General features: G+C 38.4%; 1 protein-coding gene across 2 annotated transcripts; it reads left to right on the top strand.

Annotated features, from left to right (window-relative positions):
* The first annotated feature begins 1,278 nt into the window (after positions 1-1,278).
* Positions 1,279-15,975, top strand: aipl1 (aryl hydrocarbon receptor interacting protein-like 1). Of its 2 annotated transcripts, XM_081371217.1 has the most exons (8): positions 1,279-1,367; positions 5,300-5,367; positions 11,566-11,666; positions 12,009-12,188; positions 13,759-13,947; positions 14,500-14,676; positions 14,848-14,989; positions 15,099-15,975. In XM_081371217.1, the coding sequence occupies exons 3-8, from the start codon at positions 11,571-11,573 to the stop codon at positions 15,761-15,763; spliced, it is 1,449 nt and encodes a 482-aa protein (XP_081227343.1). In that variant the 5' UTR covers positions 1,279-1,367; positions 5,300-5,367; positions 11,566-11,570; the 3' UTR covers positions 15,764-15,975. The 2 variants fall into 2 exon arrangements, with proteins under 2 accessions (XP_081227343.1, XP_081227342.1); XM_081371216.1 differs by lacking the exons at positions 1,279-1,367; positions 5,300-5,367 and having other exon boundaries at positions 11,137-11,666.
* The last annotated feature ends 443 nt before the right edge of the window (positions 15,976-16,418 follow it).

Below are 16,418 nucleotides of genomic sequence, written 5' to 3'. Positions count from 1 at the left end.
TTGTTGCTGAATGAATCAGTGTTTATAAACGAATCGGTTGAGTAAATTATTCAATGACTCATTCATAAAGACAATCCGAATTCATTTTCGAATGAAACGTTTGATTGAATGACTCATTCATAAATAATCACTTTTTACATTCTAAATGAATCAGTGTTTCATTCATCTTCATCTCTGAGTAGGTACTATTTGCAACCATTAAAATAGTTTTGTGCTATGTAGGGCATGTATGAATTTAGGTAACACATTATTTCAATGGTCCACTTTAGACATTCTTCTAATTATAAGTAACTTTACAACTACATCAACTAACTCTAATTAGAGTATTAGTAGACTGTTTGATGCTAACACTTTATTTTGATGCTCCTAACAGACATTCTACTGACTATAAGTTACTTAGCTAATTATTCTACTTACTCTAACCCTAACCAAACAGTCTACTAACAGCCTACCAACCCTCTAAGAGTTAGTAGACATGTAGTTGGCAAGTTTCTTATAGTTGGTAGAATGTCTAAAGTGGGCCATCGAAATAAGGTGTAACCTGAATTTAATCTGGACGTACCACATTTGCCATGTTGTCATTGTTATTTGACCTACGAGGATCAGTTTCCTTGTTTCACCCATAGACAGTAAAAGAAATGGACACAGCGACCCCATTGGAACTCAATTGAGACAAGTGAAGCCCGTTTTCAGCGATTTCTTAGCACTTCCTTTCCTGACGCGCAGACTCAAACCGAGCAAAGCGTTACACGGACCACGTGAGCAACCCGTCTGTCTTCTAGTAGCTGTGCCAAGAGAAATCTGAATCATTCCCTTCCGAATCTTGCAGAGACGGAGAGTGTGATTAGGAGCTGTCCATGAGCTTGGAGCAGGAGAAACTTTTGCTAAGTATTCTGATTAATTATATTGTCATTTTGCCTCCACGTCTCCCCGATTGCCCGCGAGCTTCTCCTCCCGTCCATACGGTAATCTCTCTAGTGTGCGACAGAGAGTCGCGTGGTTATGACGCAATCGTTAGCCTACTTTTACAAAAACTGCTTCTACGGGGACATAACATAAGCTACAAGGTAATGGAGCATTTTATACATTGTCGTGTTTCTTTAGAAATAAAAAATGGACAAATGGAGTCTTCAAACGCCTCAGATGTAAAGTTATTCGCTGTCAAAGTGACGCCAAAATGAATGGAAGTCAATGGGATTGCTAACGCAAGTGAAGTTCTGCTACAAGATGGCGGCACCCGGTCGACTTCAACTTCCGGTCGACTTCCTTCCCGCTTGGTTTCACCGCCATTTACAAATCCTCTCCCATGGCCTCGTGGGATAGTAAAGTGTCCATTAGATGAGCACATCAGAATCACACTGAAAGTAGTAAGTCACCAGGGAACTTTTCGTCTACTGTTTTACTGTGAATTTTGACATACTACTCTTTTCACATACTATTTTGACCTACTATATAGTAGAGAAGTGTGCGAGTTTGGATGCAGCCAACCTCTTCCTAAGAGAATCCTTATTTTTGAATGAATTGGTTGAACAAATGATTGAATTTTGTTTTCTTAAATCGGTTAATTAAATGATTCAGTGACTCATAAAGCCAGTCACTTGTCACAACCTACGGCTGTAACTATGTAACCTGCAGAAAGAATCAATTAAAATTCCCACCACTAATGCATGCACTGACAATCTGTCTGGAACGCTCAAACAGAGACAGCTCGGCCAATCAAATTAGAGGTTGAAACTAACTGTTGTATAATGGGGGTGTGAGTGTTTGCTATTCATTGCAAATACCATCATACATTCAAGCTTTAAAGCCACTTCACTTGCATATTTAAAGAAATTGTTAGCTGTTTGCAAACACACATTAGGCTTCTCTGTTACCAGTGCAGCTTTTTAAAGAATAGATTGCAAGAACGCTTTTTCTCTGGCGTTTCCACATGCACGCTCCCTCAAACTCTCTCACGCTCTTTTTCTTTCTTGTGGCTAATTGACCCATTTATCCAGGGGAGAGGTTTGCGTTTGATTCAGGGAAGGCCAGTGAGTGCGTTGGGGTGGGTCTGTGGTCTAAGATGTTGGCGTAAGCTCTCCGAGGCCCTCACCTGAGCCCTTCTCTTGCATCCACACCCTGTCGCCCTCGTGATCTGTGTATTTATGTTTATTTATAACCTTTCCTGTGAACCATGACAAGTATAGTACATGCCTGTATAGAACAAGTATAGTACATGCCCTTGTTCACCTGACAATACGAACTCTTTTGAGAAACTGCACTCATTCTAGTCCGGATCTCAGATTATTCTTAAGAACATGGATTTCTGGCACTCCTCCGAGGTTTAAAACAAAGAGGTTCATTTTGATATTACATCATCATTAAACTGAGGTTTTACACCTATTTGTTTTTCATTCAGGGGATCTAAAGGTGGAGTTCATGTGTTGCGGTGACTCCAGAATCACATGAGCCACATTCCTCAGTCGCATTGCTACATAAACACAGAAGATGTTGTGTTATTCCACAACTTCCCTGCTGCCTGCATTCTTGCGAGCGGACTGTTTAGTGGACCTTTTGCTCTGGCTCTCTGCATGGAGGAATGTGATAATGCATCCCAGCTTTGGCTTAGCCCTGCGGCTGGCCGCCTCGGTCTCTGGCTTCCCAACACGTGTCTGGCTCTGACTCCGCTCCGCTCTGGCCCCCCCCCGGAGACCTGCGGGACCTAAGAACACCACACACTGCGCACTCCCTCGAGAGATATCCTCTCCAGCGTCACACTAGCAGCACGTTCAACGACATCTGCGTGACTGAACACTTCGCTCATGCGACCAAATGTCAAAGGCCTGGATGAGCGGCGTGTGTGGGTGAGGTGGGGTTTATGATGGAATGTCTGTGAGGTTACAGAGTGTTCAGGTTTTGAGGCTGGACACATTAAATGAGATTTATATGAAGAGGATTTGCTGGCCTGCTCTCTTGAATCCAGCATCTTAAGAGGGCTTTGAAGATGCTACTGTAGGACTAAACTGAAGCACACATTGTAAAAGTTTGGCATTACACTAGAATAGTACTACAAGGATAGCTTTGGTTTTGGTTTCAATGAAAATAAAAGCAGGAAAACGATGTGATATGCAAATCTGTCAGGTAAACACCAAAATCTAAGTCAGAAATGAAATGTGTCAATAAGCCCAAAGTATAACTCACTTGTCCACATTCCGCTGTGGCTCGCATCCAGTCCGTGTGGTATCATTTTTGTCATTAGCACAGTCCGCTGATGGCCCATGTGCAAGTGTATGAGTGGGTCCTGTATGTACTTGTGTGTATTTTTACAACTTTGGAGCTCACCCTGTCATAACAGTTGTTGGCTGTGCACATGCATTTTTTGACATGCTAAATGATTTCAAAAGCCAAAAAGAACCATGTCGACTGATAAGGTGAGCAATATTACAAACATAACAAAAGAATAACATAAGAATGATAAAAACATTTTTTTGGTGACTTTTTGCTAAGCGTTTGAATGTGCATGTTTGTTATCAAATGTTGGAGACACAATCGGCCACATTGCACATAATTTACATTTGACATATTAGAAGCTAGCAGAGATATGTTTACAAGGTTGCAAAGTTTCACATCTGACTTGCAATGAGAACATCCCATTATGACTTTCGACATCCCAGACAAACTACAAAACTCTGTGAGTCAGGGACAACACCGATAAGGTTATAGCCTACGTTGCCAACAACTACAACTATACAAGATATACAACTTTTTGAACAAAGCCAAACATTAAATGCAAAAGCAGAAAACATAGCAATTCTGCTACTATTACTTACTAGTGCAGCAGCACAAAGACCAGCTCAGCATCTGTTTTGCATCCTTTAATTTCACGAAGCTCTCGCCAACAAGTAAACCCCACACTACACCAGATTGACTCTTGTCCAGCCCCTTGCACGACCACTGTCTATTGTTCTCTATTCCTCTTTGGTTGTACTGATAATACTCCTTCGCTAAAGCTATGTTGGTGTGTAGCAGTCAGCCCTTTTAGTGGAATTTCGTAGCCTACACTTAGCGTGCACATGCTGAATGCATCCATTCGAGCTCATAGTCAATGAAGTATACTTTGAAGGGGGAGCAAAACGACCTTTAAGTTAAAATCATGCAAAAACCTCCAGCTAATGCTCGTTCAAGAATAAACGTGCAAGAATTCAATAAAAAGTCGTTATTCACTGATAATCTTCCCCTCCTCTATGACACTCAAATCTGATTTAAATATTTAAACGCTTAAAGAAGTCAAATTCCAGTGGCGATCTTTTTGAATGAGATTTAGCATAGAATATCAGCTCATTTACAAGTCATGGTAAATGATAAACAGTTAATTTTGTAAAATGACACCTGTGCATAGATCACTGTGGGCGTTTTGGCAGTGCAGAGGAGGGTGACCTGTCTGTGTGTTAAGTAATGCCGTGCTTAGAGAGAATTATGACCAGACTCTTTAGTGATAAGGCTTTGGCCCATGGAGTGTCAGCCATAGGTCTGCTGTTGGACACTGCAGGTCTCTAAAGTGTGAAGAGGTTAAAGAGCATTTAAGGTTGAGAGCTGGACCATCTGGTTCTACAGCCATCCCAGAATATCCCAGTCAGCTGGTCTCCCTGAGTGACGGAGCTTATAGAATAGCTTGTCCCACATGATGGTGGGAAAGGTGGCTGTGTCAGCAGGCACTCAGTGTGTGAGTGTGTGCTCATGTGCCCTTTGTACTGCCTGCTATGCGCGGTGGTATGTATCTAAAGGTCGAGGGGAGGTACATGAGGCTCCAGCGGGGAGATTTCGGGCCACTCGTTGCTCTAGTTCCCAAAGGCCAACATGACACTGTCAGCTTTGAAGTCATTATCCTGTCAGGAGTTTGTATCATACAGTATTATATCAGGATACTCAGAATAGTGTCATGTCAAGTTTTCCTGCATGTATGAATACATAAATCTAACTTTACAGATGCATTCTGGGGTTAAGTGAGTTGCTCAAGGGCGCAATGGTCACAGATCGGGTTTGTGATCCCAACTCCTGTCACCTTAATTTGAGAATAAACTGGCAACCTTGGTGTTTTAAGGCTACCACCCCACATGATCCATGGCTTTTCCAGTTGTTCATTAAAGATAAACATAAGAACAATTTCTAGCCAATGAAATGTTTCTAGAAAAATAACTAGGAAAATGTATATCCATTACAGAAATATCCAAGACTTGTTTAAGTTTGCTACAGGTTTAGACATTTTGAAAAATGGTAAAACAGATCAGTGTTTGGTTTTACAGGTGTGTCTGTTTTGCAGGCCCAGGCAGCTCTGATTAATTCGGAACAAAGTGGAACAAAAAGACCCCCTCCTGCTGGAGCTTACAGGTATTACATACACTCACCTCACTGCTATCCATCCATCCATCCATCCATCCATCCCTCCATCCAGTAGATGTTCTGGTAAGAGGACATGCACACACACACACGAACGAATACACCAACACCAGTGTGTGGAAGCTTGTCATACAGGGATGTCCAGGGCTCCTATGATTCAGGACCTGTCATATCTGTTGTAAAGGAACAGTGAACACATGGTTCAGTAAACCATGGGTGACTGAAGAGTCTGAAAGAAGAGCACAGGATGTGTGAAAAAGCCACAGAAAATGGGCTCCCTAAAGGGGAATAGCGTCTCAGATACACTTCTTCTCCTAACACAGGATGTTTCCTACACTTTTCACGTAGTAAGGTCAACACAGCGTGTCACATTATGACAAGGCTGGATGAGAATGACACACGCACATACATATGCAGTCACAGTCTGTTCCTCTGCGCTCCTCATCTCTTTATGAATACAGGATCAAAGCTTAATTCTGAGCCCAACAGTGAGTCACATTACATGAGAGGATCACTGATACATTTTCAATATTCAGGTTTTCATCTAACAGTAGCATCATCTCAGCGGTGCACATGTCGTTCTCCACGTGGCCGCACGACGCAGCATGCGTGGGTGAACTGACGCAGTCTCCATGACTCACTCTGACAGCAAACCTCACTTACAGCATCATTAATGTCCTTCTGCGTCTGGGGCAGGTGAGCAATCACAGAGCTGCAGAGATCAGCAAACAGTCATGGAAATCTTGAGAAATCAACTGACCCTAGCAAGAATTTAAAAGATTTTAAATTCAATTTAAAAAAAATGAAGCTGTCTAGCTCTGCTCCAGAAACAATTATCTATTAATAAACAAACAAAAAACTATTTGATAAAGATCAAGACGGACGATATGCTTAGGTTGCCAAATTATACCATATTTTCAGCTCTGTCACAGGCTAGAAGTCAAAAAGCAGGGTAAAAGATCACCCAAAGATCAGTTTAGCAGAATCAAATCCTTTTTTCTTTTTGTAATTAGAGTAACATCAATGGTCATAAATCATAAAAACGCCATAGAAAAGTTAAGTCTGAATGGGTTAACCTTGTCATAACAGTGAAACTGTATAATACATTCGCTCTATGTCATTAACATTTTGAATTAATTTTGTTTTAAGGTTATTTTAAAATTGAACATGGCACCCTTTTCAGGAAAACCAACAACTTCAGAATGCTTTTTTTGCTAGATTCAGGCCTGCATATAGACTGTTATAGACAGTTCAAAAGAACAGAATTTATTTCTAATGGAAAGCTTCTGTTACATTATAACTGCCTTTAATTTTAAAGGGGTGGTTGATTATGATTTCACTTTTCTAGCTTTAGTTAGTGTGTAATGTTGCTGTTTGAACATAAACAACCTCTGCAAAGTTACGACGCTCAAAGTTCAAAGCAAAGGGAGATATTTGCTTTTAAAGAAACTGCTTTTTAACAAACGGCTGGTAGGGACTACACGACATTCCTCCCGGGTTAGTGACATCACTAACCCTAAAATTTACATAAACCCCGCCCCCGGAACACGATTTATAGATTATCAAGACAGAATATGCTAATCAATGATTAGAAGATAGTTAACTCCACATCAACTACATAAATTTAAACATAAACAAAAAAAGTTTTTGAAATTTTCAGGACACAAGCTGTTGTAGCTCTGCCCCCTGTGCCGGGAGCAGCTTCTCATTTGCATTTAAAGGAACAGGAAAGGAACATTTCAGAATAATCATGTGACAGACAGTGAAGACTGGAGTAATGATGCTGAATATTCAGCTTTGCATCACAGGAATGAATTACTTTTTAAAATAAAAAATTTATTTTCAATATTAATAACATTCATATCACTGTTCTAAATATTTACTTTAAGTTTTTTTATCAAATAAATGCAGCAGAGAGAGAGAGAGAGAGAGAGAGAGAGAGAGAGAGAGAGAGAGAGATAGAGAGAGAGAGAGAGAGAGAGAGAGAGAGAGAGAGAGAGAGAGAGAGAGAGGATCTCACAGATCCCTAAGTTTTTAGAACGGGGGTGTATCTAGTACTTCTAGAAGCCCACAGAAATATTTTGATGAGGAAATATTCAGTATTACTTCTGTAAAATGATATAAGAAAAGCTAGTTTTATCACTTATACTGTACAGAGCCTTATTGAATATTAGGCCTTAATGATATTAGTGCTTTTTAACTAAAAATACATAATAAATGAAAAAAATTTTGTGCTTAAATTTCCTCCTTTCCTCTTCGTTTTTCATATAAAGCAAGACATGGACAGATGAAAGACATTCTGCATCTGAAGAAGTTCTAAATTATAGTAAAATCTCAATGTTTGTGGCTTGTGGCCAGCAGAGGGCGATACATGATTTTACATTTATTTTAATTCGCTTTGGTACTATTTTCACAAGTAGGTACATGTACATTCTCAAAACTCTTAGTACAAAAATCTAAACTGATCACACTTGCTAGTCATTCTTTCAAGACCTGATCCCATGCTTTCATTACACATTTTTCAGTCCACATAATCATTGTTTCAAACACAAGATTATTGTAATATGTAATCAGAACATTTGGTTTAATTACCTGAACACAACAGTATGATCTTTTTTCAGTTTAGTACTTTTAACAATAAGTTAATTTAATAGCGAACAATCACAATTTTACTAGCCTATACAGTTAATGTTGTTTTGACACAAGCTAAATTTAAAAGTCCGTATTGGAAATTGAATGTTGCATTGTTGAATGAAAAAGAGTTCATTGAGAAATATGAATTGTTTTGGAATGAATGGGGTTCTAAGAAAAATGAATTTGATCATTTGATACAATGGTGGGAAATAGGAAAGACACAAATAAAAATATTTTGTCAGCAGTATACTATAAAACAAAAAATTTCACATCTGGTATATGATTCAGAAATCTAATTCATCTTCATGGCATGTTGGGTGAAAAGAAACGTGATCTAGAACATATGTTGCAAGTGCGGGCAAAAGGTTCCCTGATAAGATCTCGTTTTATGTCTGTACATGAGATAGATGCTCCCACTGCATATTTTAGTTTAGAAAATGTGTCAAAACATCCAAATGAAATATATTGTTTGACAAAAACTGATGGACGAAAGACTTTTGACGCAAGAGAAATGAGAGATTGCGGTGGACTTTTACTCAAACTTGTATAGAAAAGAAGAAACGGTTACATGTAAGATTCTGCAGCAGTTGCCTTCTCTCACTAAAACACAGAGTGAGAATCTGGACAGTTCTGTAGCATTTGAGGAGGTAACTGATGCCGTTAAACAGATGGACACCTGGAATTGATGGACTATCAGTGGACTTTTTTAAAGCTGTGTGGAACTACATCGGAAAAGACTTTTATGAGGTGATCCAAGAGTGTTTTAAAGAAGATCATGGTTTTCTGTATGAAACAATGAATTGAGTTTGGAGATGGTTTTATTTCTTGGATCAAACTCTTATATATGAATGCCTCTTGTATTCTAAAAATAGGTGGTGGGTTAAGTAAACCAATAAGGTTGCTTGGATGCCCACTGTCTGGTCAGTTACACGCTTTAGCAGTGGAACCACTTATATGTATTTTAAGAAAAGAACTGTCTGGTCTAAATGTTGATGGTAACTGCAATGCGTTTAAGTTAAGAGCATATGCAGACGATAATACTGTAATTGTGAAAGATCAAAGAGATATTGATGATGTTATTTACAGTATCTCTTTATATGAGAGAGCGTCATCTGCAAAACTGAACGCGAGTAAAATGGATATGATAAAGATAAATGCTGTCATGTCAATGCAAAACCTGTTATCCCTGGAAATGTAAAGTGGGAAAGATGGATTTAAGTTTTTAGGCATCTTTTTAGGTTCAGAGGTACATCAAAGAAAAAACTGGGAATCGGATTTGACCTCAATTATCATATGGAGGGAGAGTGCTGGTCATAAATAATCTTGCCGCCTCTATTTTATGGCATAAATTACTTGTTAAACCCACCAGATGAACTCATTAGGGAGTGTTGGGAAATTTTTTTCTGGAATGGACAACACTGGTTAAGAGAATCAGTACTGTATCTGCAGTTAAGTGAAGGCCTTATGGACACTAAAGTCCAAGGTAGCTGCGTTTAGACTGCAGATTGTACAAAGACTCCTATATAATCAGTCTCAGAACTGGACAAAAATAGCTTGTGCTTTACTAAAAAGAGTGGAGCGGATGAACTTGGATAGACACCTATTTTTAATTTGAATTTGAAGGAAGTGGATTTTAATGGTCTCCCTTCTTTTTATGCATCAGTCTTAAATGCGTGGCAAATATTTATTGTTAAAAGAGATCTGTCTGAGGTAACCCATGAGTGGGTTCTTGAAGAACCTTTGATTTTTAATCCTCTTTTATCTAGTGTGATGTTAAAATCTAAAGGTGTCTGCGCAAGCTTGGTTAAAGCAGGAATATGTCAAATCTGTCATCTCTGGTCAAGGGACTAATGGATTTGTCTCTTTGACACTATATCTAAGAAGTCACTTTTTGTGTCTAGAGGACAAATGGACTAATTTTGTTGAATCAGGGGCCTCTTCAAAAGGATGTTGGAGGACATTGTATAAGAAACCAATTGAGAAAAGAACTGGAGATTTGCAATGGAGGATATCTCATTGAATTTTTTAGCAACAAACCGTTATAAAGTTCATCTAAATTCTTTGGAAGGAGAAGAGTGTCTGTTTTGTGGTCTACCAGAAACAGTTTTTCATATATTTATTGGATGTTCAAGGCTATTAGGAATTCTTGGTGTGTTAAAAGACTATTTTTACAAATAGTTTTTTTATTTTTGGACCAAAATATAGCACCAATAAAGCAAAATTGTTTTGATTAATGTTTTATTTGGTAAGGCAAAAATGGCGATTTGGCTGACAAGAAAGAGAAAAATGCAGTTTAATAGTGATACCGATCCTTTGAACATGTTCAGAGCTCTGGTAAAAAGTAGGCTGGTTATGAAGTATAAGTATTATGAATTGGTGAATGATACTGAATCTTTCTTCTATGTATGGGGTGTTGGAAATATTTTTGTAATGTATTGTTGCCGATTTTTATTTTTTATTTTAAAGATATTTTATTAGGAGTATGTATTTATGAAGTAATGTGTTAAAGGTGTATGTATTTTTTGGTATAGATTGTAATTAAAGAAACTCTAGTTCTAGAAAATGAAGACCAAAGAAATCTGCATCAGGTGTGCTTTGGTTTAATTAGCTAATTTATGAAGCCACTCCAAACTTTATCGTTATATGCCACATTGTTATATTATAATGCCACATAATCACTGTTAAATACCTTTAAGTATTGTGGTATTCCGCCATGTTTCTCAGTGACACGCCCCCAACTCGTAAAGATCGGGGCTTAAAGAAAATCCCGAGCTTCCCACTCGTATTTACGACATTGTGGTGGCGTTCATGTGCGCTCAACTCAAAAATATGATCTTTACGAGATGACTTGAACGCACCAGAATGTGCTACATTTTTTAACACGGCCGTTATTAGAAGCGGATAACCGTCCTGTGACTAACACAAAATGTGTTTTTACACTTTTGAATGTAGGCCTACAGTATGACGGCTGGGTCCCTGATTCCTTTGTCCGATGTGAACCCCCTGCTTATAAATACTGCAGAATAGGGTGTAAGATATGTGATGATTGGCCAGTACACAATGTTCAGATATGCCTTGTAAAAACCATAATTGCGTGTAATTGAGCGTCTCTCTTCCGTAATTCAGGACAGTCTTACAAAACGGCAATAGGCAGATGGGTTGTTCCAAACGTTTGTCTCGGCAGGGGCTCGGCACCAGCAGTCCTGTAACATGCCAGTTGCTATCCAGCTGTCGGCCACATGTGTGTAAAGATGGGGTCGTTGAGTCCATACTCAGCTCTACATCATATCCTTTCTTTCATCATGGCTGCGGATCACAATGTTAGGATGAACAGAAGGTGACTGAAGAACCTCGGCTTTGTCCAGAAGGTTCTAGGCTCTTGGAGATGGGTGTAGTGTGAAAATGCTGAGGAAAGCTCTTCTGTGGATGATAGGGTGGGGCTGCTGGGCCTAATCCTGTTATCCCGGCCTTCTTAATCCAGCTCCAGTCAGTCTTTACACCTCTTCAGTCACACAATACAAATACAAACACACTTCCAATACAAATACATTGCAGACATCATGGAGGACATCGTGACGCTAGGTGTTGAAGGGATCAAGAAGACCATCTTGCATGGAGGGACCAGAGAGAAGCCCAAATTTATCACAGGAACTAAGGTACAGCCTCACAGTCCAATATATAGAACAGGTTCCAGAATGCGAGTGATTTAATTGTTTGACTAATTTAATCTAGGGATCACTACTTTTTTCATTACACATGTAACAGGTTGTGTTTATAGGATTATAGAATCCGAGTAGACACAGTCGATTTCCTGACTCTTTAATTTCATAATAAGTTTATCTTTGCACTTATTGGGAATGTCTGATTTCAAATTATATGGTATAGTATATGGGCTTATAAGGGATTTTAGGAATGGCTTCTATATATTTTTGTGTGTGGAAATTACAGCAAATTTAACCAAAAAGAACTAAATGCAATCTCTTCCATGTTGCTTCCAGGTGACGTTCCATTTCCGTACCCAGCTCTGCAATGATGATCGCACCGTGATAGATGACAGTAAGAAGGCAGGGATGCCCATGGAAATGGTGATCGGGAACATGTTTAAACTGGATGTCTGGGAGACTCTGCTCATGTCCATGCACATAGGGGAGGTGGCTGAGTTCTGGTGTGATGTCATTGTAAGTATATTGTGATCCTCCATGTGGTCTTGGTCAGTAGGGGAACAAACCACTCAGGTGGAATGAAACTTTGTGATTAAATTGAATTGAAACGAAAGGAAATGGAATTGATAAAATTCATTAAAAAACAAACACAAATCAATAATGATAATAATATAATAATTGTTTAATTATTTAATGAATATTAATTATTATTAAGTATAATATGTATTGTACTTTGTTATATTGTTAAAACCTACAATTGCAATTTTATGAATTTATTTGAATTTTAATCCATTTTATACTTCATCAAATTCAAATTGTAACTTAAATTCTACACTGTTCAAAAAATAAACATTTTCCAACTTAAAAAAGTGTGTTCATGCAGCCTTAAAACTTTAAGTTTATTCAACTTGAAATGTGAAGTTGTACTAAGTGACAACTTGGTTATTTGAGTTGACTAAACTTAAAGTTTTAAGGCAGCAAGAACTCACTTTTAAGTTGAAACAACATTTTTTTTATATTGTACATTCTCCCTCAAATTCTCAATGGAGCGAATTTAAGTAATCAATATATGTAAGATTATATAAATATACACTGCCGGTAAGATTTTTTATGTTTTTGAAAAACTCTTATGCTCTCATGCTCACCAAGGCTGTACAGTAAAACCAGTTTAATATTTGAGTATCAATAATCAATAATAATATTATTGCAATTTAAAACAGCTGTTTTATTCCTGTGATGCAAAGCTGAATTTTCAGCATCATCACTTCAGTCTTCAGTGTCACATGATCCTTCAGAAATCATTCTTTATGTTAAAAACAGTGTTGCTGCATAATATATTTTTGTGGAAACTGTAATACTATTTTCAGGATTCTTCGATGAACAGAAATTTGAAAGACAATTTTTTGACACTTGGCTGAATAAAATACTTGATTTCTTAAAAAAAAAAAAAAAACACACTGACCCCAAGTTTTTGTACAGGAGTGTATGCATAATTAGACTGAATTTACACCTCAAGTTTGAATGAGGGTCAAAAAATCCATTATACCATTAAATACCATTTAACAAATGCCCAGGACACTCATTATGAATTTAATGTCAGAACAGTATTTCTGTAATTAAAGCTGAAGTAAAAAAATATAACCCTTTACACAGTAATTGCTTTTGGATGAGACATGGCGACTGACGTTTCAGTCGCATAATTTTATGGCTGTGGAATATCACACTGGAGCATGTCATGCGTTAGCCTGACGGAAAGCTTAAATCTGTACAAAACAGGATTAATCTGAGTCTGTTCCACATGGTATAATCATCATTTACAGCTGCCATCCCAGCTCCAGCACATGAGGTAGATTACTGTGGCTGTATCAGCCTCGAGCATTATGGGAATGCCAAGATTGTTAATACAAACACAGTTATGGACACATCTGACACATTAACACACACTTTTAAGCTTTATAAAAGTGCCATGCCTTTTAAAGTATTTGATGGATTTTGAAATATGTGCAGTTATTCCAAATAAATGTAACTTTTACTTAGCAGACATTAGGTTTTCAGTGTTTAATGTTTTCTTTCTGTGGCCGAGAAGCACACCGGATTATATCCAATAGTGGCTAAGAGTCTGAGGCGTATCGCAGTGGGGAAAGATCCGGTGGATTGGCACATTCACACCTGCGGGATGGCCAATATGTTTGCCTACAACAGCCTGGGCTATGACGACCTGGACGAGCTTCAGAAAGAACCACAGCCTCTTACCTTTGTAATGGAACTTCTGAAGGTCTGAATTCAATACTACTTTTAGGGTCATTGAGAAAAATATTTGCATTCATTTTGAAATGAGCAGATATTGATAAAGTGAGTTCTTTGATTTGTATTTAATATGGATTTCACTCACAGTAGACTACGTGAGGAAGAGGACCCAAACACTGCATTAGCTTATAAAGAAGGCTTTGCTGCAAGCTTTTAGTCTAAAGACTTTCCTCAGGCATTTGGGGAGATTTTTAGACTGAAACGTTGCAGCGCTAATAAATATTTTAACTATTCTTTGCAGGCTACAGCAGTGTGCAGGACCTGGTCTTTATTAAGATAATTGCCATATGTGCACCAGCATTAACCTTTCATTGCTTTGTATTTGTGTATATGCAATATGATTTTGGCTTATTCAATTTACGGCCTGAAGTAGATCTGTGCACTAGCAGTACACAAAATGACCACTAGGTGGAGTCAGGGGATCATTTTCAAACATTCTCTTCTTTCAAGATACCCATGATATTAAATGGAAATTAATTATATGTAAGAAACTTACTACAGTAATCGATAATGGATTCAGGTACAGCTGCCCAGTGAGTATGACAGAGAGTCCTGGGCTCTGAATGATGAGGAGAGGGTGAAAGCGGTTCCTGTGCTCCACGGTCAAGGGAACAAGCTCTTCAAACAGGGCCGATATGAGGACGCCACACTGAAATATAAAGAAGCCATTATGTGTATCAAGAATGTGCAGACAAAGGTAAGAATACACCTCTGCAGCTGGTTTTTAATGCATTCAGTTGCTTAAAAATTAGTATATTCTGGGAAAAAAACTGTTTTGATCGTGAAATTATAGAATAAAATTGCCAATAATGTACTATTAACGAGGCAAGGCATGTCTCACTGTATTGAAATGTCTATGTTTCTTCAGGAAAAGGCATGGGAAGCTCCCTGGCTAAAACTGGAGAAGATGGCCAACATGCTCACTTTAAACTACTGTCAGTGTCTGCTGCGCATGGAGGAGTACTATGAGGTCATCGAACACACAACTGACATCATCAACCAGCATCCTGGTGAGTAACTGTAAATTGTTAGTTCTCCCAGCATTTATGATGAGAAGATAATACCTGATGTGTTTTCCAGTCAAACGCACCAGCTGAAAGCATTCTCTGTATGTCGTAGGGGCGATGAAAGCCTTCTATCTGCGTGGCAAAGCTCACATGGAGGTGTGGAACGAAGCCGAGGCCAAAGATGATTTCATGCGAGTGCTGGATCTGGACCCTGGCATGAAAAAGGCAATCAAGAAAGAGCTTGCGGTTCTCAAAATGAGAATGGAAGTAAAAAACGAGGAGGACAGACTTAAGTACAAGGGCATGTTCGCAAAAATAGCAAGAGAGGAAGAGTCTCTAGAGCTGGAGAATCCAGAGCAAACATCACCGGTACAAGAGAGTCCAGAGGAAGCACCACTAGAAGAAACTGCTGAAGAAGAACAAACAAACTCAATGCAAACAACTCTAGAGCAAATGACTTCAGCTCAGTCAGGTCCAGAACAAACACCCTCTGAGCTATTAAGCTCTGATCATGTGATCCCAGAACACAACAACTACTCATCAACTCAGAATGTGACTCCAGAACAAACTACCAGAGAAGATGCTACTCCAGAACAATTGAATGCAGTTCAAATACTTCTGGAGCAATCAACTTCTGAGGAAACATCCCCAGAGCATGCAACTCCTGAGCCAACATGTCCAGAACAAGCAGACCAGGATCCAGTGTCTTCAGATTCAGAACAAACGACTCCTGCTCAAATGACACCAGAATACTCAACACCTGCAAATGAACCTTAAGCATCACAACTTTTTCATGAAAAGCGCAACGGTGATGGTATGGGGTCAAGCCGAATCCTTTTGATCTGTTTTACTTAGTAATGCTTCGTCTGTTGCTTTGTATTTTACATAATGTAAGACTTTATCATAGTGACTGTAGTTTTGCCAATCATTCAATAAAATAGTAGGCTACTCACTAAATTACTATTTTGTGGTGGCTAATTGGTCAGTATAGCATTTTGTGTCTCAAAACATGATATTCATAAACTTGATGATAATTCCTTCACATGTGCACCAGTCTTTATGCATAGGCAAACAGTCTTGTAAAGAATTAAATAATATCATATGTAATGTTTGAGCAATTTAAATATTTTAACTGTAAATGTATTTAATTAATTGAGGTCTCCTGGATTTCTTGATTCTCAAACATTAGTCATATTGCTATTGGCATTTCAAGTGAACAGTGAAAAATTCTGCCTTATGCTGCAGAAACATCTTATTGCACTGCCTTTCATAAAGGTCACTTTAAAAAAAAAATCTTACTGACCTTGATCCACAGATTGAAAAGTGAAATTTTCCCTATGCTGAATATACTCAAAGGATTCCCCCCTTTTTTCATAGTTCTTTGACCTAAAATATTTACCAGAAGTTAATAATGTAAATATTTCTTTAATAA

Source organism: Scardinius erythrophthalmus, assembly GCF_964197995.2.
Source record: "Scardinius erythrophthalmus genome assembly, chromosome: 7".
Lineage (NCBI taxonomy): Eukaryota > Metazoa > Chordata > Actinopteri > Cypriniformes > Leuciscidae > Scardinius > Scardinius erythrophthalmus.
The sequence above is the reverse complement of the archived record's forward strand: the minus strand, read 5'-3'. Positions and strand labels throughout refer to the sequence as shown.